The 25,106-nt window shown below is 33.3% G+C and overlaps 2 protein-coding genes across 22 annotated transcripts in view; both read left to right on the forward strand.

The window, feature by feature from the left end:
* Positions 1-17,633, forward strand: part of LOC105334383 (neuron navigator 3) — a 157,743-nt gene extending 140,110 nt beyond the window's left edge. For 14 of the 19 annotated variants that reach the window (XM_066071828.1, XM_066071819.1, XM_066071825.1 and 11 more), the window contains 17 exons: positions 2,697-2,780; positions 4,092-4,130; positions 6,138-6,363; positions 6,645-6,710; positions 7,796-7,932; positions 8,587-8,765; positions 9,025-9,172; positions 9,589-9,742; positions 9,996-10,093; positions 10,957-11,046; positions 11,338-11,506; positions 11,713-11,884; positions 12,227-12,442; positions 12,628-12,896; positions 13,074-13,192; positions 13,404-13,622; positions 14,818-17,633. In XM_066071828.1, coding sequence (XP_065927900.1) covers positions 2,697-2,780; positions 4,092-4,130; positions 6,138-6,363; positions 6,645-6,710; positions 7,796-7,932; positions 8,587-8,765; positions 9,025-9,172; positions 9,589-9,742; positions 9,996-10,093; positions 10,957-11,046; positions 11,338-11,506; positions 11,713-11,884; positions 12,227-12,442; positions 12,628-12,896; positions 13,074-13,192; positions 13,404-13,622; positions 14,818-14,958 — 2,526 coding nt within the window. In that variant the 3' untranslated portion in view covers positions 14,959-17,633. The remainder of the gene's footprint in view (positions 1-2,696; positions 2,781-4,091; positions 4,131-6,137; positions 6,364-6,644; positions 6,711-7,795; positions 7,933-8,586; positions 8,766-9,024; positions 9,173-9,588; positions 9,743-9,995; positions 10,094-10,956; positions 11,047-11,337; positions 11,507-11,712; positions 11,885-12,226; positions 12,443-12,627; positions 12,897-13,073; positions 13,193-13,403; positions 13,623-14,817) is intronic. The other 5 variants (XM_066071822.1, XM_066071820.1, XM_066071823.1 and 2 more) reach the window with 5 other exon arrangements.
* Positions 17,634-19,774: 2,141 nt separating this feature from the next.
* Positions 19,775-24,038, forward strand: LOC105334397 (uncharacterized). 3 transcript variants are annotated; one of them, XM_066071839.1, is made up of 14 exons: positions 19,793-19,945; positions 20,315-20,380; positions 20,544-20,606; positions 20,896-20,964; positions 21,058-21,126; positions 21,239-21,307; positions 21,412-21,480; positions 21,637-21,705; positions 22,424-22,492; positions 22,637-22,705; positions 22,798-22,872; positions 23,031-23,159; positions 23,561-23,689; positions 23,804-24,038. In XM_066071839.1, the coding sequence occupies exons 1-14, from the start codon at positions 19,934-19,936 to the stop codon at positions 23,870-23,872; spliced, it is 1,026 nt and encodes a 341-aa protein (XP_065927911.1). In that variant the 5' UTR covers positions 19,793-19,933; the 3' UTR covers positions 23,873-24,038. The 3 variants fall into 3 exon arrangements, with proteins under 3 accessions (XP_065927912.1, XP_065927911.1, XP_065927914.1); XM_066071840.1 differs by lacking the exon at positions 20,544-20,606 and having other exon boundaries at positions 19,775-19,945; XM_066071842.1 differs by lacking the exon at positions 21,058-21,126 and having other exon boundaries at positions 19,795-19,945.
* The last annotated feature ends 1,068 nt before the right edge of the window (positions 24,039-25,106 follow it).

The following is a 25,106-nucleotide window of genomic DNA, read 5'->3' on the forward strand; positions in this document are numbered from 1 at the left end:
GTAATTTGAAACTGACACAGGATAAAAATTCTTCATGCATGAATGGAAGTGTATCTAGTTTCTTGGGTATGATTGCATTCTAGGATAAACTTCACAGTGGATGACTTAAGGTTTTTTTATGAACTGGGAATACACATAAGCAATATTCCACAGCATCAAATGTGTGAAATACTGTACATTATTTAGCAGCACTGTAACATGAAGATGGCAACTCAGTTCAAGAACTCTTGAGTATACAACTAGTGTATAAAATGTATAATGTTTATGAACCTTAGACTCAGCTAGGGTAAATGTTTTAATCTCTCAAATTGTCTTGTCTCTACTCTGTGTAAAATTCTGGGATTTCTCAGTAGTTGAAGAATTCAGATAAATTTTTGAGGTCTGATAGTCGCAGGAATCTCTTGTAGATAAGATGTTCAGGAAGAAGAAGAGAGAAAAAAAACACTGCATTTTTGGCACATCCATGGTCCCCCTACTGTGCAATGGTTTGATGTGCTCACCCTTGCTCAGATATCTGTTCCTATGACGATCGTAGCCTTGCATAGATCACTGCTGCAATGCCTGACGTCTGCTTCATTGTGTGCTTTAATATTCATAAATTTGTGTAAAAATGCATCATTTTGCTCAGAGATTGTTGATAAACTGCACAGCAGGAGACGTTACTTTTTGGGTAGCGTCTGAGCATGCCTCCAGTGTATCATCTCTTGTTACTATGGCAATTACAGGAAGGAATCGGTAGTGACAAAAAGACTGAAGTCAATTTTTTTTTAAAGGAAATCGAAAGCTCCGCCTCTTGGTTGCTATTCTTGATACTGTTGCTATGTATTTTTAGAATAAATCAGCAGAAAATTTGATAAAACATCTGTAAATGTTGAATTTTTGTCATAATGGTATTGCTTGAAAAGGATATAAGGCTGTCATTTGATATTATGTACGATTTCAATGTTGCAGACTGCAGGCTTTTAATGGGGGTAAAATTGTTCTGCCCACATTTTGATGTACTTCATTAAATTAAGTTGTAGTAGTTAGCATAATCAAGATAAACTTCCATCCATGATCAAAGGAAGTGAAAATTGAGGAGATGTGTTAAACGTTCCCCCCATGGACATTATTGGACTCCCTAAATCAACATAGAACAAGTGAAAAACAACAGGAATCATATCAGATAAAAGAATTGATTTTTGATTACCCTGATTATCTATGCATTTGCCAATTATTCACATTGTTTTTCAGGTCATTGTGTGTATTGATTTCACACAAAATGAACAGTAAAAGCGCAATGAATATTATCCCCTTTTTGCTAAGGAGCTACTGTATGGTTCAGTATAGTATTTGAATAGAAATTCCTGGAGTCCTTGAATATTTATCTGATCCGGAGGCAATAATGCATTTGCATCTAACATTTTGTGATGGCTATCTTGATAAGAACCAAGGACATATTTTTGTCATTAAGTTCAATAGAAGTTCATGGTCACTATTTTCATGAGTTCTCTTGAAGTTCCAATGATTTATAATCAATTAATTAAAAACTTCCATATTTTTGTCATAAAGTTGAATAGAAGTTCATGGTCACTATTTTCATGAGTTGAAGTTCCAATGATTTATAATCAATTAATTAAAAACTTCCATAGATTGCAATACATCATTTAGGAGGTTTGTTAGCAATCTTTATTTATTTATTACCAAAAATTTTTCTTAATCAAATTTAGTTAAACAGTTCAGTATGAGATGATAAGAGTCTCTCTTTCTCTTTCTCTCTCGCTCTCTCTCTCTCGGCTGAAAACAACTTTGTCTTTTTGTATTTTCACGTAATACTGAGAAATTACTAGATATGTTCAGTGTGTTTTTGTTGTTGTTTTTTCTTTGAAAAAGAAATGTGTATGTGACCTCCTCGAAATCTTCAATGTCAGAATGCATTTGTGTGGTAGATTTTGGTGTTTCATTGAGTGCCAGTTTAAACAACAGATCTTGTCAAATTACTTTCTACAAGAGCGGCATTACCGAATCTGTTTGAATTAGCCCTTAATTTTCAGCTTTGACATAAGGTTCATCAAATTCAGTTTCACCTGAGCTTGTTAATTTCAAGACAGATGGGGCGTAAACCCATCAAATGCTTTTTTGTTTTTCGGTAGGTTTTTTCTTTCTGTACAAATAAACGATGTGGATATAGAATCAATGTGATTGCTCCACACGTCTTGGGATTTTAGGATTCCTGCATTATTCAAATAATTTTGACATCATTGTTTAAAAATGTGTCAGTGTTTTTGAAAAGTAATGGAATATATGCAGAGGAATTATATCCATTAACTTAATTATCCAACGGAAATTAGTTTTTGTGCTTTTCATCAAAAAGGATTAACTCAAGCATTGTTGTATTAAAAATTGAATGGATATTAAAATGCTCAGAAATTAAGTTTACACCAAACATTTATTTTAAGACAATGTAATCATTGTATCTGGGTTTAACAGCAAGAATGCACGAGGTCACTTGTAAAATTGATCTTTTTCATCCAACAGGCTGGATTGGTGTCGTAATAAATTGAAACTGATATCGTAACAGAAGATTCCATTTTTTTAAGGCCAATTCTCAAAAGAGCAGTTCACGGAATGAACAATATTCATATGGAGTATATTGATGTTTTTATTGCTATAATGTCTTTTCTTATTTTTCTCCTTTCTTCTATTTTTTTCTATAGGCCCATGTAGTGGCAGCATTTGAACAGAGCCTATCCAACATGACTGCCCGGCTACAGCATCTGACCTCAACTGCTGAACAAAAGGTATGTGCTTTGCTCTTTTTGATCACATATCAATACTCCAGAATCTTACAATTTCTTGTTGTGAAATGCCATGGGTTTAAACATCCTTCTCCTTTTACGAATGATTATATTTTGCTGTTTTCAAAAGAAAAAATTATAATCTCTTTTATCGTCAGTGAATTGAGAAGCATTGCGATGTGCTGTTGTTTTTATTGGTTTAGACTTACCGGTACCTTGGGTTTTTTTTTGGACAGTGTAGATTTGTCTCCCTTTGAACTGCTTTATTTTTTTTCCCCCGTATTGACCATAGTTAATTGCAAATGAATGTATGCATCTTGATTAAAGTGTTGTTTAAATTGAAGTGGTTATTTTGAATTTATTTAACAGCCCTAACCCCCCTCTCCCGCTCGTCTATTTTTTTTTTAAATGCAGTTATTTAATCAGACATTTTTTTACATTTGCCTTGATCAATTTGTTCTTTTTTCTTTTAATTTCTGACCTCAAGATTAATATAGATAAAGTAACACTTCTTTGAAAGAGAATGAGAATCTTTGGTAGTATAAGTTACACCAATGCTTTGAAAAGTACAGACTTGCAAGGGTTTTGGTAATTCAAATACTGGAGGATGAACAGGGCTATACTGTACATTACGTTTTTGATGTTGTATTAATAATGTATAGAACACGGGGATACACAGACATCTTATGTAACGTCCATATACATGATGTGGCATATTCAGTGAGTTATATCAGATCAACTGTCAAAGCAGAAGTAAGCAAAGATATCTTCAAGGGGGCTACATTTGCCAATCTATGGGGGGAGATTTTTGTGTAATATTGGATATGAATCATAGCACTTTATCAGAGATGGAGATAAAGGTCTAGAGGAAATATGGAGATATGGCACGCTTTTCCTAACGTCATCATTAGACAGAGGATAATAATCTTAACCCGCCATCGCAGTCTGGAAGAAAGTTTAGGGAGGGGAGATGGAAAGAAGTAAGGGGGTGGGGTGAGAGGTTAAGCAAAGATTTGGGGGGGGGGGGGGGTTAAGTGTAAAAGTTCCCTTATTTTAAGAGAAGACTCTTAACAATGCTTTTTTACTATTGTTTTTTGCCATTAACTGTCATTAAATGGAACTTTTTTCCTTTGAGTCAATTAACCAATTTTATTGCATGAACGTAATGCATTCAGTCATGACAAATGCTGGCTTCTTTCAGCTGACAATGCGATTATGATGTTTGTTTTCTTTCAAATTTTTTTTTTCTTCTCCTTTTTTGCTGACTTTCTGATTGGCTAACGTCTCATGCTGCATATATCGTGTTCAATATAGGCTAGCGATAAAGTACGTCTTCGCTCCAAACAAGAAAAGGTATGTGTCAAGTGCATCCATTTTTCTTCTGTTTCATTATTCAGTCTATCCTGTATTATACGTAGCATTTAACAGTTAATGTAGACGTTTTCTTTCTTCTGTGGTTGGTTTCACATAATTATATTTATTTCGAATTATATCCTTATAGCTGTCATCATTATATGTTTGCAGACACATTGGAAGGAGATAAAATTCAAATAATGCACCAATATATCATCTAAAAGACTTATTTGACAGAATTAGAACTTAATTTTCAATGATGTACCCAGATATTAACAGTGTTCACCCAGTTTGATATGTTAGAGTTTTGAAGATTTACCAAGAAATGCTTGTTTTGTGTCAATGTTTTTATTCCCCTGTAAAGTACTATAATGATTGTGCATGTCTTTGGTTTTGTTTTAAATTAAGTGTGGTGTGTTGTAGTACATGTATTTTTCTGCATGCTGACAATTCCCTATGGTGTTGTGTTTTGCCTGTTCTTTTTGCCATACAATGATATTTAGTAGTGGTAGAACTTCAGTGACATTGGCCAATTAAAGCAAACTGATGCATTATCATTGAATTCTTTTGTCAAATGGGAGTAAAAACCTAGAAAAGAAGGCCTTATTGGGAAATTGACCCTTTTGTTATAGGACGATATTGATCAAAGATGAGGGCTCTCCATCATTATCTTCTTTTCTTTCATACGATTGAGTCACAGTTTTTATCCCTTTTTTTGTGTCACTGGAGAAAAAATTGTGTCACCAAGAAAAAATGTTCTTTTCTCTCTAATGATAGCTAGGTATTTACAACTAAAAAAAATACATTTGATGTGCAAATATGATTTATTTGTAAATCAATATTGTGGTTATGAAATTTTTAGTCAAATGTAATTACCATCAACTAATCAAGCTAATAGATGTTAGTGGTTTTGCAATTTAAGCACAATATATTTCACCCCAAGAGCAATAGAATTGGCAGTAATAAATACAACACTAATGAACTGTAGCAAATATGAGACTGTCAGGCAAGTAGTGCAATCATATATGTATTTATACGGTATATATACACCCACAAATAGAAGTTGTAATTTTACGACAGAAGAACATCAAAGGATTTTTATATGATCTTTTTTAACAACTGAACAGGGAGGAAATTAAGGTAGAAACAAATCAATGTAAACTTAATTTCATCCAAAGAACAAGAACAAGGTCAAATGTCCTGGTTACAACTTGAAACTCGATTTCTTTGTCATTCGTCTCTGAAGATCAAGAATATATCAAGATTAAACATGACAGCATTGCGTAACAAGTGAAGGTTTTGAAACATTCACAAACATTTTATCTTTTAGTATTGATAGATGCATGAGGAAAATGCCATTTTGCAGATAAACAAAGGAGATGTGCAGTGAAAATATTTAGTTTGGATCCGCTGCCTTCTCCGATTCGCCCGAGTTCCATTACTGTTTTGTTTATTTTAGCATTTTGTTTGTGGGGCTTATATGTTGTTTCATATAGGTGTATTTGGTTGCAGTTTATTTGGGTTTCACTTGCGCCCTGCTGAAATATAAAACATTTCATAATCTTTGCATCTGTTTTGCCTCATGGCAGATGGAAATCATTTTCTAAACAGCTAAATGCGCCATACCGAATGGCAATTGTGTCTTACCATTTCTCTGCAAAGGGGGGAAGACCTTACAACAGGACAATTTAGCCTCCCCATGTTGGATTCTATTATTTGTTGTGTATTTAGTTATCTTATTTTTCTGGATTCTTAACTTGATCTGTGTGCGTACCTAATTTGTTCTGATTAAGGTAATTATATCCTCTGTTTATAAATATGCTTTCTATTTTTACGTTTTCCTGTTATAACATGTGGTTTGGGAGTGTTTTCCTGATTCTTTTGCAATTTGTTTAAATCAAGCCAACTTTTTTATTTAGATGCTGAGATGCAAAGAAGTATGTTCCATTTTGTATTTAGGTTTTTTTTTATATCTGTGTATTAAACAGTGCTTATTTCTTTTTCCAGGATTCAGAGTTGAATGAGCTAAGGGCAACTATTGAGGCACTGAAAAGACAGAGTGGTCTGAGTATACCCGACCCCACGATTCTCAGCCCCGGGGCGGGGCGTCGTCACACCTCACCGGGTATGGTCAATACAAACGATTACATCTCTAGTCCGCTCCACCAAATCCATCACCAATCTCCTCACCACGGCAACCGGCCCGGGTTCAATACCCTTCCGATGCCCACGGGTAAAAACGAATACTAGCTTAGCTTCGAAATCACCAACATCACTTTCGAGTGTTTTTTGACTTATTTTATAATCACTGTTGTCACATTTGTTATAGTCAGTTGCAGTTTCAAATAATCAAAAACTTTTTTTTTGCACATTGTTTTTCAAGTTTGAAAAAAAATCTAGTTGAATGATCACTGAAATATTCTAAGAGAAATTAGGAAGTAATAATTTATCCTACTGAAAGTGTTTGCAAGGTGGATCACATTTATGTAAACTTGCGTTTTACCCATTGTTTAGCATTGAAAAAACGCTCTTCATCACTGAGAGGAATGAAAGACTTTAATACTCTTCCCAGAATCATTGGTAACACAGCTTTCCCAAGTTTTAGCTTAGATTTCCTTTTGGCCTATTTACAGGAGTTCTGGAATATATAATATAGTCATATAAACTTCAGGTGCAGGGATATTGACCTTTTTTTTCATTGGAGTAATCATCATTAAGTTATATATCATTATCTTTTTAAAAAGTATTTTTTCCCTGGTATTAAGCAGGGTGGTGGAGTGGGCACACTGTTTTCTTTTTTATTTCCTTAAATTTATTGAATGTTGTACTCATCTTTTGCATGGTGATCTATTTTTCTCATTAAGTTATTTTACTCATCTTTTTCTTTTTATATATTTTTCCTCATATTTAAATTGTACTGTTTTTATTGAAAAAAATAATTTTCATATATAACTCATAAATTTGTTATCCACATGTATTTGTAATAAGGATTTAATTGATCACTGATTCAATTACCAGTATCTTTCTTCTTTTTTTTTCGTTTAATATGTTAGAAAAAGGATTAGAACTCACAATTGTAGTATTTTTAAAGAATCTTAGAATATCTAGCTATGATATTTACCAAGTTAATGATTCTAAAAAGAATTGTCATGTTTCAAATGTTTTTATCTGTATTACACTTGGGATGTAAAAATTTTCATAAATACTGAACTCCATGCATGCAGATGCAAACCAGTGACATGAAACAGATCCTTTCAATTACACACACCAGTTATATAAAAAAATTGTATATTTTACTCAATGACATTTTGAATGATAAACAATAAATAAGAGATTGTGCAGAAAAATTTCACCTAAGAATTAAGTGCTTCAGAAAACCAAAGTGTCCTCTAAAGTAAGATCTGTTGATTGTCTCTGGTATTCAAGAATTTTACAACTCTTCCTTGGCAGACATCTTTTACAATTGCTCGCCATATGCCAATAATCTTTCAAAAATAATTATCTCATTCTTAGCCCTGAATGATTGCTGTACTTTTTTCTGTGTGTCTGCCAACTTCCATAATCCTGTTTTGTTTCCAATGCATGTTTAAAATAATACAAAAGTCAGTCTCGGGGAGATTAGATGGAGGGGTAATGACGTCGGGTTTTTCTTTTTCTGTCACCAGAGGGCAGGATAACACGACAGCTTTCCACCGACAGTGTGTCGAGCATCAACAGTCTCTCCAGCGCCTGTAGCACCGCAAGCCAACAGTCTGCCGCCACGGACGGGGAAGCAGGTCGCCGCAAAAAGAAAAAGGGATGGGTAAGTGTCCACTACATGTTTTACCTTAATTCAAGGTGACATTTAGATAGCACAGTTACAGTGCTATTAAGATTAATTTATGTTTAGACAACTTTAAGATAATGCACTTTCTATGCTATTGAAATTACCATGCAGGTATTCAAGTTATTGCAACATTCAAATACATGTATTGCACTTGTAAAATACTATTGAGATTATGTGGAAACAACATTTAGATATTGCACTTTAATACTCTTAAGATTGTCTATATCCAAAGGACTTTCAGATATTATTCTTAAATAACTATTGAGATCATTTAATATGTGGAAGCGGCATTCAGATACTGCACTTATGGTACTTTTGAAATTGTTCATGTCAAGACGACATTCTTATTGCACATGCAATGCTATCAAGATTATTTATGTCCAGACAGCATTCAGCTGTTGCACTTTCAGTCCTATGGAGAATATTATTGACAAATTCAATGCATGCAGTCTTTAAGAAGGACACGTGCTTGATAAGGCACCACATGTATTTTAAATGTTTAATGAAATATGTCTGCAACATTTTTCATTTCTCATTTTTGTGATTTTTGAAGTAACAGCTTGTCATGCTTCGGAATATATTTTATCTGCAACAAATTTAAACTTTAATAATACTTTTCTTTGTCAACAGCTAAGAAGTTCCTTCAGCAAGGCTTTCTCCAGGAAGAAGAATAAAAGTGGATCCATGTCGGATTGCGAGTTGGATATGGGCAATTCGAGGCCAAACTTCTCTGCTCCCAATTCTCCCCTACTCCAGATCCACATGCCAAACGGACAGGGCCTTATCAAAGGCTCTCACTCCTCCAGCGCGTAAGTAGAATACTTCTTGTCAAATGGTATCTGAACTCTAAGGGTGCAATGGCCTTTAAATGAGTTGAGCAGCTTGAAGATGCAAAGCACCTGCAAATGTTGCATGCTTAAAGTAATAATGCTCAAAACTGTTATGAGAATGGGAAGCTTTTAATGCAGGCTAACAAAGCAATCATTGAAAACAGGAATGAATGAAAAAAAAGAGGAAGCTAGCACATGGAGTGAATAGAATTTGTAGAATTATAATTTCTTTTGACAGTTTGTATGAAGCGGAGGATGCCTCTTCAGTGCTGGAGTTGAAGAAACAGCTCCGTGATAAGGACATGAAGCTCACAGACATCAGACTGGAGGCCCTGTCCTCCGCGCATCAGCTGGAGCAGCTCCGCGAAACCATGAATAAAATGAAGGTACATACACTTAGATAGTGTTGTGGAGGGGGGACTGTTACTGTAGTGAGCCACACCCTACAACAAAAATTATGAAATTTTTTTTTACAAGTTTGCTTTTAATACACTCGCTGTATACACAGTGTTTGGTGGAAGGTTGGGAAGGGGGAAGGATAATATTGAGCTCCACTCAACCACCAAGAATGAACAATTTTCAAGTCTCATTGTAAGGAAAAGTGGAGATAAAATATCTTTTGTGGATGATGATTTATAAGTATGCTCTTCTTTTCACAAATATTTTAAAATCTTTTAAAAATAGAATTTTTAAAAATGCTCTTTCAAGGGAAGCAACTCTGAATTACTACTCATTGGCAAAGGGGATAGATTGAAATATAGTTCAAACTGTATAACATAAATGAATGGTATTTATTTTTCAGAATGAAATGAGTGCCTTGAAAGCAGACAATGATAGACTTCAAAGAATGATGCATGTTCGTCCATTAAATTCATCCCAGAATTCCATAGCTCATAATCGTACCAGTAGTGAATCGTTAGAGCGGTCGCTCAGTATTACAGAACAGCCTAGTTTAGGTAAGAAAGTTCCACCTTCTTTCAAAATTCAACAGTGTAGAATTTCAGAATGTGATAGGAAATGGTGTTAAAGAAGAGTGTAAGACATATTATTGATAAACTTTTTTTTTCAACACAAATTGATATTGGAGATGAATATACCCAGTATCAAAGGCTGGCACTATATAAAGCAGACACATTATTTCATTAGTGCAGATCAATTGGAAAAATCAATTGAAAAAAAAAAATGATTTTGTAATATTTTCAATTTCAGAAATGTTATTATCAGAAACCCCTGACAGAGATGGCAAACGAGTGACCATGACAGTTTACCTTGGTTCAAACCCAGACCCACTTAGAGAAGGAGTGGAGGTAGAACTAGAACATTTTATACTAATATGTAACTGAAAAAGATTAAATTATGATTTTGGCTATTGATCAATTAAAATGCGGGACATGTTAATCTTGGTTTTCCATCATCCAAAACCTGCTGCGCATCCCCAAAAAATGTTCATTTTCAAATCGGTGAATTAAAGGTAATGATTTTGAAAATTTGAGGATATCAAAATACTTTGAATTCCATGGCCATGTATGCTGTAAGAACAAATGTTCTGAGAATAAGCAACCAGATTATGTAGTTATTACGTGGTTTGTAAGCAAGAATGAATAATCTGGTATATTTGTCTTTCTATATCTCCACCACATTTCTCACACTGTGCTTGTACTTAAACTGCACTCAATGTGTTGGACATTTGTTAATAAGATCCCAATATTCAACTGTCAATAGATTTACTGGTAATATGGAGTTTCATTTGTACTGCACAAATCTCACCTGCAAATGTATGCGTAGATTAAATATTAGCTGATTCATGAGAAATATAAAACAGGAAGGGTATATTTCGGATGTTGAGGGGGAAAAAATGGCAGCTCATAATGTCAATATCAGATGTGAATTACAATGCTTAGAGATAAACCTATTTCCTGTGTAGTACATTATCAAGAAATAAACACCTGTTTTCTAGTTTCTTCATGAAGGGCTTACCGAGATAAGATATAATTATAGCTCTTCCACAATCACAAATACAGATTGCTCGGTAATTTGTTTGTAATTCCAGGTTCTCCATTTGGCATCGGATGTTTTCTGTAATTGAGGTTCATTAATTTCGACATATGTTTCACAAGGTTGTGCAAATTCCTGGAATTTAATTTTTTTTCTTTATTTCTTTTTTTTGCAGAGACCTGCTGAAGTATTAATAGGTTCTCTTTCTGTCAGCGGAAAAACAAAGTGGGACATACTAGATAATATCGTTCGAAAAATATTAAAGGTGATTATTTAACGAGATTTCAACCTCTAATAAAGTGTTCATTTATAGATATAACTTTAAAAAAAAATATTTAGATTTTGTTACATTAATAAACACTGCTGTATAATTTATTTTTACTCAATTTCGTTAAAATAAGTTTTAAGCGTTACTGTTAAAGAAAGGAAATGAAAAATAGATATTCAGTTTTACAAGTCCAATTCAGACTAGGAATCAATATTTCTTTTAAACTCTGTTTTGTGTTAAATTAAGATTACTTCTTCAAAAGTTAATATGGATTACAATCTTGATCAGGAATATGTACTACGAGTTGATCCAGTGACGAATCTAGGGCTAAGTGCTGAGAGCGTGTTTTCATATCACATTGCGGAAATCATCCGAACAAAGGATGCAGAGCTGCCAGAGTTACTTCCCATTGGTTACCTTGTTGGTGATACTATGCAAATTGGAATTTGTTTGAAAGGTAAAAATATTGCTTAAAAATTTTAAAAATTCTCTTGTAAAGAAAAATCTTTTCAAACATTTCAATTCTAGCTTGAACATAAACCTTATGTAAAGAATTTGAAGATTTTTTCTTTGAGGTAAAAAAAATAGGTTCATTTGATCTTAGACTTGTTCTTTGCATTTCTCGACTGCATTTTCTAAAATAAAGAAAAAAATGATTTACAGGTACAAGACAGAACAGTGTGGATTCCCTGGCGTTTGAGACACTGATCCCGAAGTCCATTGTCCAGCGATATGTGTCGCTGCTTCTGGAACACAGGAGGATCATTCTATGTGGACCAAGTGGAACCGGGAAAACCTACCTGGCTCAGAAACTGGCTGAGCACCTGGTTTTAAGGTAATTAGATATCTTCAAACCATATGTATTTTTTAAAACACAATTAAATATGTATATCAAAGTTAAATTATCAAAGTATTAGAGATATCAATCAAAGCACACTATGAATTGTACAGCCACCATAATTGAAAGCATCATATTGCTCTATTGATTCTGTTAATATGCAAAAGCAAATCAAATTCAAATTGTCGTATTCAGACAAGATTGCAATGGATAGAACCGAAACCTTTTAAACAATTTAAAATATACAGACAACCGACAGTCTAATAAATTCAGCATGTATTCTGCAATCTCTCACAATAACAAATGCTTTACTTATATGTATATTTTTTCAATACATAGATCTGGTAAGGAGCTGACAGCTGGCTCAGTGGCAACCTTTAATGTGGACCACAAGTCAGCCAAGGAACTCCGACAGTACCTGGCCAACATCGCAGAACAGTGTGAGAACACAGGGGTGGGGGAACTACCCAGTGTCATCATCCTGGACAACCTCCACCATGTGGGGTCCCTCGGTGAAGTTTTCAATGGCTTCCTCAGCGTCAAGTACCAGAAATGGTAAGATCAGGGTGTCATCTGCCATACATCTACAATGCTATGAAGAAATTTCGTGATTTGACTGTGATATTTTTTAAATCTTTTTCATATACTAGTAAATACTTTAGTGAAAGAATCTTTGAAGTACTGGCTTGAAATAACAATAAATGTGATGATAATGTCATTGGTCTAATTTTTGTTTCCAGTCCCTACATCATTGGAACCATGAACCAAGCCACATGTTCCACCACAAACCTTCAGCTCCACCACAACTTCCGGTGGGTGCTCTGCGCCAACCACATGGAGCCGGTGAAAGGATTTCTGGGAAGGTATCTGCGACGGAAGCTGGTGGAGGCAGAGGTCAGAACTGGTATCCGTAACAACGACCTAAACAAGATCATTGATTGGGTGCCCAAGGTTTGGCTCCACCTCAACAAGTTCCTGGAGACACACAGTTCTTCTGATGTCACTATTGGTAAGAACAGGAAAAAATACAAATTTTACTTAATTAACAGTATGTAACAGCCCTGGTATGTTCATGGCGATCAATATGATTTTTCATCAAGTTAGGAAAAGATCAATTTTCAGTGATATTTTTGTTTTATGAGTAATAGAAGACTCGATGTGAAACTGAATTCTTCTTTTTCAATAGGTCCCCGATTGTTCTTGTCATGCCCTATGGAGATATCTGGCTCTAAGGTTTGGTTCACTGACTTGTGGAACTATTCCATTGTTCCCTATCTTTTGGAGGCTGTCAGAGAAGGACTGCAGGTTTGTTGCATGACACTACACCTGATATACTGTGAACATATGAAAGTTAACAGCTGCACCTCTACACAGTATTATACTGGAGATATATCTTCTATTGATATTTCACTAAAAGAAATATTTAACAACATTTTTGTACCAACGTGTTTTTTGCCTGTTTAGATCGGTATGATAAACTGTCTAACAACATTTCTCTTTTGTCTTACCTCTGTAGGTCTACGGCAAGAGAGCCCCTTGGGAAGACCCCACAGACTGGGTCTTGGAGTCGTATCCCTGGGCAACGGCCAAGGACGAGGACCCCTCCCTGCTGAAGATCCGCCCTGAGGATGTAGGTTACGATACCCAGGGGGTCATCTCCACATCCAGTGGGGTCGCTCTAAAATCCAAGTCTTCTGACTTGACCAACCATATGGAACCTTCAACAGATCCTTTGGTTAGTCATGTGTAAAAACCACCGAATTGTCAATCACTGTTTCGATGTTGTAGTTCTTTGTTTTTCGTTTTAATTTTTTTTATTTTATGAGCTGATGGTAGAATTCACATAACGTACACCGAAACGTTTTGTTCTGACGCCATTTTGTTTCCACAAACCCACAGTTATTCACTACATTTTGTTTTTTTTTCAAAAAATCCCATTTTTATTCACAACATCTGCACCTCGGCAAATCGAAATGGAAAGTATTTTATTTGGATTTTCACAATAAAAAAGATGTACACCTCATCATTCAATTAAGTGCATTGAGGAAGAAAAAATAAGTGAGATCAAAAGTTTGAGCAACTGCATGACATTTGATCAAGTCCATTCTGTGTCAGATCCAAGCTTTTGTCATATACAAGTCATAAAAGATTAAGTTTAAGGCCTATATAGTAATTTGTAAATGAAAACCTTTTTTTGCATAGAAAAAATGTAGATAATTTCCTGCAGAATTTGCTAAATATTGATATTTTTCAAAATGAAGTATTTTAAAATAGTGTATTGTCTTCTTCACTTCATAAATTATGGGAAAATACATAGAGCCTTATCACTTAATCTTTTTCTTTCTTTTTTTTTTTTCGAAGTGAGGTACAAAATGTACGATTGGGTGTTTGATTTCGAACATAGAAAGATGACAAAAGGCTTGAATCTGAGGCAGAGGATGTTTTTCGTAGCACAGTGTACTTTTGTTTGCTTGCATCGTATTCAGTGGCGTGCATTGTGCATAAAGTTTTGTGTGCATTTTGTTTTTGTTCAGCAGACCATTTATTTGCCTAGATATTGATCCTGATATTTCCACTTAGTGAATCATTTAAAGGCTTACTTTTTGCTATACTTTTATTATAAAATATGTATTTTAGACCTCTTGATCCTGAAACATTTATAGAGTAGATGAGAATAGGCAATGCAAATTATTATAAACACTTTACTCTTGGAAAGAAAAATTGTTCTGAATCATTCTTATGTCTACCGGGTATTTGACAAGAAGGATAATTTTTTAAATGGACTAATAATTTGTGTTTCTTAATAATCATTATGATATTTATTAGAGTATAAATGGTCTGTTGACGATGGAATGTTGTGTTTTGTTTTTGTTTATACATGTAGAGTTATCTGACTTGCTGGTATGTTTTTTTTTTCTGTGACTTTTCAGTATAACATGATCAAACGGCTACAAGAAGCGGCTAATTATTCTAGCTCTCAGAGCGGACAGGATGACGACTCCGCCAGTATATGTAGTCGGAGCAGCAGTGTTCAAGATCTGTCTACATCAAGTGTAGAATCAACCATCTAAAAAAACATTCTTAAGACTTTGTAAAATTTCTACATGATGCCAAGAATTCATTTTAAACGTTTTAATGAAGCTGTATGCTGTGATCACTTAGAAGCTTGTCAACAAGTTTATTTTGATGGAAGGAATTTTTTTCTTTTAATTTAATTCATGTATAAAATCATGTATTATTAATTTATTTGATTATCAGAATTATTTTTGATCTGATTTGTAAATAATGTATCATATTGTCATATACCTAAAAAGAAATTGCCAAACATAACACTAAGTTTTCGGTGATATATCTGTCTCTTAGAAACAATATTTTTAGTTTGGAAAAAGCTTAGTACCTGTACCATGGAAAGTTAGCTCTAATTTTAGATATTTAATAAAAACAAACCACAAGGCAGCAATTCAGATAAGGTGCTAAATATATTACATCTTGTTTGGAAAATTGAACACTTGCAGTTCAAGTGTACTTTTAAGGAAATATGATTTTTTATTTCACCGGTCAGGCCAAATTGGAAAAGTGCAATATTGGTTCCTATCGAACAACGTACTGCATCAAAATCATAGAACTTAATTGTATAAATAAATCAATGTCAAGCATTGGTGTAGCTTAAATGATAAATGAGTTATCAATTAGAGATTTAATTTGGATTACTTTTATTCAGATTTTATGTGTACCATTGTTGTCTAGTTCAAGCATGTGGCATGGTTTTGTTGTTGTGTAATACAGATTACATGTATGTAAATTGTATAGCTTCACGTTCCAAAACGTTGCACCACCTATTTTATGAGAAATTATAATCGCAAAATATGGTAAAAACTTTGATGATTTCCATATAGATTTAAATTTTCATTGCAATGATTTCCAGGGTATAAGAGAAACGTATTTTGATGATAAATTGTTTTGTTTATTTCAAGGTGCGACCACCCAAGAACGTATCGGCAGACACGGCTTAACTTTTGAGATTTATTCTGTAAATACTGGATAATAGAAAATATCAATATTGAGAAGTTCCAACTTTTTATCTGTATTATCAAACACAAAAAGAACATTGTACATGTACATATCTCTCGATCTGTTATATAGAATATGTGAAAATTAAAAACAGACTGAAAGCTATGCCTTTCTGAAGGGTAGTATCTCCTATGGTTTGAATCAAAGGAGGGTGATTTGGGGAGCGCAGAGGCAAGAATTTCTCTTAAATGGTTTAATTTCACAAGAAAGAATATTAAAAATTAAACTTACTTAATATTTATTTTGTATAAACAGAATCAAGACTTTAAATTGATATCTTTCTGCTTTGGGTATTATATTGACCAAATATTCAAGATGAATTGGAAAAGCATGTTGTTTTTTTTTAATTGGTTATGGTTTTTCATCCCGTTTTGTATTATTTTTACTTAATGCTTCAAAATCCTCAAGCTTATCGCATTTATTTCCTTACAAGAATAGCTTACCTTCTTACAGTGCTATTTTTTAAAAATTACAAGCTATTTTGGTTGTTGGCAAACCAGTTGCTTTGGAAGTTTCCCTTTGCCTTACGCTTGCCGATTTTTCGGTCCCTAGGAGGGGCATAGGTTTATGGTGTGGCAATAATTGGTTGCTTTTTCATGATGTACACAGGCTGTTTATCCAGGTTAAATCAAGGGATTAGTAATTAACACTGTGAAAAAATCTGACTGTTAATTAACATTGTCATTAACTATCATATAGATTTAACTTGATTGTATGTGAGATATATTATATGTGGAGTCCATGCATGCCATTAACTGTAAGTGGCATCCATTCATTAAATACAATGCAGGTTTTATAATTATTTATGAAATACATGGAAGCAAATCTGCAGCGAGATACAACCGTTGCATGGAATATGCATATATGTTTAAGCCATGAAGTCTTAACCAGTAAGCTATTTCTTCACTCATTACATTTCATTTTTTTTTAAACTATGAGACCACATGATCTCTTTATGTTCAGGTCATAGAAACAATACAGTTCTCCTGTATGTATTTATATTGTACATAATTCATTAAACAATTCTTTTTCTTACATGCATGAATATGCATTTACATGTATATAGTATATATACACATTTTACATGTATTTTCTCTTATTCTTTTTTTTTTTTTAATCTGAGATAAGTACATGAAGGCAGACTCAGAGTTTTGCTAGTCACCTATCGTTTTATATCTATTTAAAACTTGAGTTTTAATCAACAATCATAAATGTTTTAAATACATATTTCTACATTTTTCTTGATTGAAACACAAATATAACAAGGTGCTGTATTGTTGTTAGGAAGTCATTCATTAGCATTGTACAGAAAAAGTAGGTCATATGACATGCCAGCATTTGTACTGCTGTTACTATTTATAACTGTACATACCAAAACACTTGTTTGAATGGAGTTTCTTGTTGTTCAGAGGTTTTGATTGTTGTGGTGTTATAAATTAAAAAAAAACAAGTTGTTTGTTGTTTTTTCTTCAAGAAAGTCCCATCTATGTACTGCACTGTGACAACAACACGCTGTTGGGATAATGTTAAACAGTGACATGTTTTCTTATCGTATTCATGAATTATATATGATACAAACATTTACAATGTACATCTTCCATGATGTTTTTTTTTTGTAAAGGTACAAGTGACAGAAAAATCATGTTTAATAATAAATATTTATTTCCTAACAATATCTACTTTGTTGTTGTTATTTTTGGTCCAATGTGAAATGAAAATTTATAAGCTGTGTGCCACTTTTTAGGTAGTCTGAATCCCTCAGACCTATTGCTATTAGTCTTTACCCATCGTCAAGCATCGTGTGCTATCTGTTAATAATATTACATTGTTAACTTCTCCTTGAAAGCTACAAGGCTAATTGTTACCATATTTGTATAAGAGGAATATAAATTGTGAAATTTATAACCATACCACCCCAGGGCCCCATGGGCAGGGCCAAATAAGCAAAAAGGCCAATTTTACAAAAATCTTCTCTACTCCTACATATGGCAGAAAAAACTTAATGCGTTGTTATGATGACTATGAAGCCCTTAACCAAAGTTGTGAGATTCACGGTCCTGGGTTATGGGTTCATGTCTTAGGACGGGGCCAATATGGCCACATCGTGAAAATATATTGGATCTTGGATAAAAAGAAAATTCCACTCTCATAACTAAATGCATGGTTAAGATCCATGAAGATCTCTACTCTAATTCTAAAATTCATTGTCCCTGGGTCAGGGTTTCAGGCCCTAGGGTAGGGCCAATATGGTCATATGGTGAAAATATATTTAATCTAATAAAATCTTCTTCTCTATTCGCATACATTATTGAAATAAACTGAATGCATGGTTATGATGTTCATGAAGCCTTTTACCTAAATTGTAAAAGCCATGGCCCCTGCTTCAGGTTCACGGCAGGCTTAAGGGTTTGGCTAATTTTACCATAAAGTGAAAATGTATTGTATCATAGAAAATCTTTTCATCTTTCACAGTAGTGGGAGATATACTGAATGCATGAATCTGGTGTTCCAAAAAGTCCTTCAATTCCTCAAAATTGTGAAGTTCATGGCTCTTGGGTCAGGGGTTCAGGACCTTTGGGTATGGACAACTTGGGCACATACTAGTAGTGGAATGTATCGAATTTTGTAATATTTTCATTCTTACTTTCACAGTCGTCGTGCATTATTTTATACATAATGTCCTGTTCTTAACTTAATTTGCCGCCCATGGGGCAGGGGCTAAGGATACTTTTTTTTCGGGGGAGGGGGTGGCTGTATAGTGAACATGTAAATATTTTAGGTCACTTGAGTCAGTCGGGTAACTTATTGCCATTTGTTGTCCATTAACAATTTTATATTTTGAACATCATTTAGAAAACGACAAGGTAAATTGTCGTCTGACGATATCAAATTTTAAAAATGTGTTCTGTTTTAGGAACAACCCCCCACCCCCTTTTTATATGAATGGAAATAAAAGTTTTTCTAAAATCAAAGAGTAAAAGACATAGGTAACAGACAGAGGAGTTTCGGATTAAGGGTTCGAACTCCAACATGAAGTCTTGTTGTCTCAGTTTCGTTTATTTCAATCGTTAAACCACTTTACAATGGTATAAAGAGACAGTCTCTATAAGAAACGTAAACATTTAAGATTTTCTAATTAAATGACAATGGCATACGTGAAAGTACAAGTATAAAGAAAGGTAGCCTAATATTTTAATAAATATGAAGTACAGAAAGTACAAATGGCATATGCTAAAAAAACCTGCATAGCACACGATTGCGCTAGTTCAACTCTGCACAACACACGATAGCGCAAACACAAGTCTTCAAAACACGTAATAGCCTTAACACAACCATGCACAACACATGTTCGCTATAACACAACTCTGCACAACACACGGTCGCGCTAACACAAATTTATACGACACGCTGTCCTGCTAACACAACACTGCACAAAATACAGTCGCTTTTACACAATTTTGACGGCGTGTTTTCAAAGTTGGGCTACCGCGATGCATGGCGGGCTATATGTCGAAACCGATTTAAAACACAGTTTATTTTTTGCAATGGCTCTTTTTCACATTTTACCTGAAAGAACATCATGTCATTATCGTATTGAAATTTAAATTTTGAATATTTTTGAAATTAAAATTACAAAATCCGTATTCATTTTCCAATTAACAGACGATTAAGTTGACAAAGTAACATATTATGCAACTGCGCTAGATTTTTGCCTTTTTACAATGTAATTGAAATTGTTTCTTAATATTTCGTAAGTAATGCATTGAACATTAATTTTATTAAAACTGCAGCACCGCTATTGAGGCTGGTTTTAGGGGCCTGCGACAAATGTTATATACGAGTACGGCATCCCACATACCTATGGACAAGAGAGAGAGAGAGAGAGACGTTTTCTATAACGTCATAAATACGTCACAATGACGATCGTTATCTATGACGTCATAATCATTGTTGTTGCTACAACCGAAAGGAAGGATGGAGAAGAATGTAAGTATGTTTATTTACTGTAAATAACTCCAGATAAAGTGTACTTGGTTATTGTCTAAATTAAATTACGCTTTTACCAATCCGATACATTAAGCGATTGATGAATTGTTTTCTAATTTTAAGTTTCACCTTGATAATCGAAGTTTTAATTTTTTAACATCTCTGAACAAATGCATGCATCCCGCTAACAGTGATTTGGTATTTGTTTCTCAACGTATTGCGTGACATTGTCATGTTGTAAATTTTGAATTTACCGGATGGCAGTAAATACGAAGTTTACAACATGACAACATATTCGTCTCGTATTCTACGTTCCTGTAATGGTAATACTTGGGGATACTAGTCAGTTCAATTTTTTTATTTATGCAGAATCAAACTCAAATTGAAAGGAGAAACAGAGGACGAACTTCGGGGCAGGTCCAGAGGGATTTATTGGTAAACATTTCATTTTCAGAAACATTCATATTAACACTGTGTTATTATAAAGAATGCTTTGAGATATCTAACACCAACTCTTTAATCTTTTAAAATTAATGCCATGTAGAATTTTAAATGTGCAGATTAATGAATGAAAAATTTATTTAATTTGGTTTATCAGCAATCCACGCCATCTTGGGTCGCCAGGTTCACTAAATTCCCTCTCCAAAGGAAAGCCCCCATGGTATTACACATCTTTATGAGTTAACTATTATTAGCACAACTAAAACAATTGTTTTAGATCTATTTGTGCAAGTACGTGGAATTGAATTTTTAAAAATGATTGACAAATTATAAAACATGGAATTAAAACTTCATGTTTATTCATATTATTTAGATGTACATTGTTTCATCTTAATTAATCATACTGTTTCGTGCAAATTTTGAAAAATTTTTATTACTATTGATCTCTGAAGGAATGAAATAAATTATAAACAAAATTAATAATCTAGCTTCATATTGCATATTTTCAGGACCAACCAATGCAAGTGAAATTGCTGAAGAATAAAGAAAGGAGAGTGGTTGAAATGGAGGAACTATTGGTCAGAACTTTTTCACTATTGTAAATATTTTAAATTAAATATCATAATCTGCAGGTATAAAGCATTGTTGTCATATTTATATAAATTTTTTAGAAGTATCAATCCGAGACGCAGACCAAAAAAATCAAAATACAAATGACCGGAGTGTTCGAAGAGCTTATGGTATATTATTCATATTTGTCGTAAATTTTAAATTTCAATTCATTTGTTAATAGATCTATTAATAAAGTATGATATAATCTTAAAGAGTCTTGATTTTATTTCGATTTTACAGACATTTCACGTTCAAAAAAACATCCAGAAAAATAAAGAGAGAATGGATGAAGTTCTTCAAGAGCTTATGGTAAGTTATTGTACACACAAAATATTAATAAAATCAAGATTGTGATTATAAGAAATGAACATACACACACGTGTATCTAGACAAATTGATTTCAATTTTTACAGACATTCCATGATGAACAGAAAATGATAATCAACAGAAGACAAATGCGTGGGGTTTTCGCAGAGCTAAAGGTAAGCAAAGTCTGCAGTTAAATATAAAATATAATTGACAAATCATTTCTGTATTACATTTAATCAATCAATCAATCAATCAATACCAAAACAGTGTTTTTATAATGCCTCAATACATATGAAACCAGTTAATGTTTTATTTTAATTCCTAAACAGACATATCATGAACAACGAAAGGCTGAAAAGACCAAGAAGCAAATGCGTACAGTTTTAACAGAGATTATGGTAAGCGTATTTATATTTTATGAAATACATATATTTTCAAAAATTTTGATCAAGTATCAATTATAATTTATAGCCACAGAGTATAGAAATAAGTTGCTTTAGTTGATATGTATAATATCCTCCTAATGTGATAATTTAAGTATTTTAAGATACATATATTTACATTTTTCAGTGTCTTTGCCTGTGATAACACTACGTATCGATTTTGTACTTTATAACCCATAATACAAATGACGCCAAATTGAGGCGTCAGCGGGGTTTGCTTATTCATATTTAAATATTTAATCGTACGATGGCTTAAAATTATAAATATAAGTAATAAGGAATCATTCTTTGAATATTATGAGGTGATAATTTCTATCATAAAGCCCTTCGGGCTTTATTGGATTTTATCACGCCCCGACCAAAATTATCACCTCATAATACTCAAAGAATGATTCCTTAATCCTTATGTATATGTACATTTTTCTTTTCTTTTTTTTTGTGTAATTATTTTTTAAATAGTACATTTGTGGTAATATCTCATAATGACAGACATGTCTGTGTACTGCAGAAAATTTGTTCACGTTGATTATATATTTACTTGTTTTTATAAAATACCTATAAACCATGCGGTTTTGAGCTAATAAACTATACTATACTAAATGCTTCCAATCAAAATATGATGTATGCTTTTAAAACATTTTTAAGTGTTAATTTTGTTACTTTTTTCCAATAGATGTTTCATTCTCAGCAAAAGATAAGGACGTCGAAGAAACTCATGGCTAGGGTTTTTGCAGAGCTAACGGTGAGCGCATTTAAATAAATGTACGAGTAAAGTCAACGGTACTGAATCAAATAGTTTATACGCTGCATGTTTTGAAATACAAGTATATGTTTTCATATTATCAGTTGTTAGGTCGTAATTTTTATTTAATCTTTCTTTCTTCAGACCTTTCATGCTCAGCAAAGGACTATGCAGATCAAGGAGAAAATGCGTCAAGTTTGTGCAGAACTTATGGTAAGCTAATGTACATATATATCTGATTATAGCAATAAACACATAAAATCAAACACAGTTGCATCTTTATTTTTATTGTTCCTTTTCCCTAGACAATTCACGCTCAACGGGAAACACAAAAACAAAAGATGATGAAAAGGATGCAGTTAGTGTTTGCCGAGCTACTGGTAAGAATACATGTATGATATGAAAATGCATGGCCATGCAGCATAACTAATATTACAGCAAATTATATACTATAGACCAATTTACATACGTACGCTATCATGAAGAAAATTTTATTCATGGAATATGAAAGACAAATTTTCGATTTTATTATTAATAGCAAACTAACTCTCAAAGGAAAAAGTTGAAACTATTGGAGGAGGAGGCGTACGAGGAGTTCGTCCCGAGAAAGCTGTTCTTCTTCAACATCATCAGTTTCAAGCAAACCGATGATGACCATCTACGCCAGGTACAAAGTTACAAACTGACGTCAAATAAAAAGTTCTTTATGCAGAGTTATTGTTCCTGCTATATGTTTCCCTTTCAAATGTCTTTTTCATTCATTCAGTCTGCTTTGAAAATTGTCTCAAAACTGTACTTTAATTTGGTCACAAATTGATTGAAATACACTTGAAACGCATCTCAATATATATATATATATATATATATATATATATATATATATATATATATATATATATATATATATATATATATATATATGAAAAAGAGCAAGAGAAATGAGTTCTGTGCTTCTGTGCTTCTTCATTACACATTCATTCGTTTAACTGTGTTTCTATATGTACATGAACATTACAAATGTATGTACTTGGAATGTATATTAAAATATGAAAAATTCTGCCTTCGCAGGGCCCGAGTTATCCAGACTTATCTAGCCCCGTTGCATTATCTAAAATTGCACCACCCCAAGAATCCCTAGATTCCAAGGCCGCTGTTGTTGATGATGAAAATGACGACGAGGAAATGGACAAAATGGAGGTAGTTACCGCGTAACAGTAATCATTAATCTTACGGAAATTCGTTTTGTAATATTTTTTATCCATGAAGGTTTTCATCAATGCATTTATACATGACTGGGTTCTTTCTTTTTAGACTCATTCAAAGAAAAAGAAAAAGGGTGGACTGAGAAAAAGAGTGTTCAGATTTTTTGGATTGAAATAGACATTGAACACCACTGTGCATTAGATTTATTGTGTTGTTAAATTTCTATATTGCATGTCGGCTACCTCTGTAGCTTGCTTTTAATGTCAACTTTTAAAATACCCAATTTAAAGTGGATGTGATGTCGAATGTCGTTAATTAAACGTATTTTAACCACTTTTAATTTCAGTTATAGTTCTTTTTATTCTTGTTTAGAACAAAAACAAAGTACTGAAGAACTGACGGGAGTTGATTTTGTCGATGTTTATTTATTTTAAAATCAATGATATGTTATTTTGCATGACAAGTATAGGTATACGTAGTTTCTAATTTAAATTACGCATATTTTTATAATATGAATATTTGAACTTTTTCGACTAGAATGTCGAGAAACCTCCATATGAATCATGTTAAATAATATTTAAAGACAAAATTAATTCAATCAAAGTATGTATCAGTGGTAGATATATTTCTCGAAAATTGTATGGATCCAAACAATATTGAACTCTAGTCTCGTTCAATTAAACGCTCGGCTGACACCGTAAATCTCCGACAAGGGTTTACGGAGACAGCCGAGCGTCGAGTTGAATGAGACTATATTGAACTCTGGCGTAGGAATACATACGACTACAAAAAATATTTGAATTGTTCGTACTATTTAAAATCTGACTATTTTTAAGGTATTTGTAAATAAGTTTCCTTGAAAAACAATGCTTTAGCATACATTTCATCGAATTCATCAATTATTTTCAAGAACTAAGTCTTGTCAGGAGCAATGATTTGTGCTGAGGTCCAAACACTATTTCACTTTCGGTTTGTCCGAGTGACTGCATAGGAGAGTTGATTAAAAATCAACTCCCAAAAATTGTATTGATAATACATTGTGTACAGGAGGGAGAGAGAGAGAGAGAGAGAGAGAGAGAGAGAGAGAGAGAGAGAGAGAGAGAGAAAGAGAGAGAGAGACGTTAAATTGCATATATTTGCTAAAAATTCCATGCTATTTTCACTGGCCGTACACAATTAGCCAAGGCAGTGTATTGTACCTAAATTATCGTCTGTCAAAGTTACCATTTCTATCACATTTTGTTGATACACATACCGGCCTCTCAGTGAAAAACAATTGAAATTAATGTATAGCAAAAATTCTAATATTTCCTCATTCATTAATTCGCTCTTTTATACCAGGAGACGTTTTTACCCTAAATTTTTGTAACAATTATATATGTCTGAAACTTTCTAATTCCAACGTCACACA

The sequence above is a fragment of the Magallana gigas genome, chromosome 9 (genome assembly GCF_963853765.1).
Source record: "Magallana gigas chromosome 9, xbMagGiga1.1, whole genome shotgun sequence".
In the NCBI taxonomy this organism is placed as follows: Eukaryota; Metazoa; Mollusca; class Bivalvia; order Ostreida; family Ostreidae; genus Magallana; species Magallana gigas.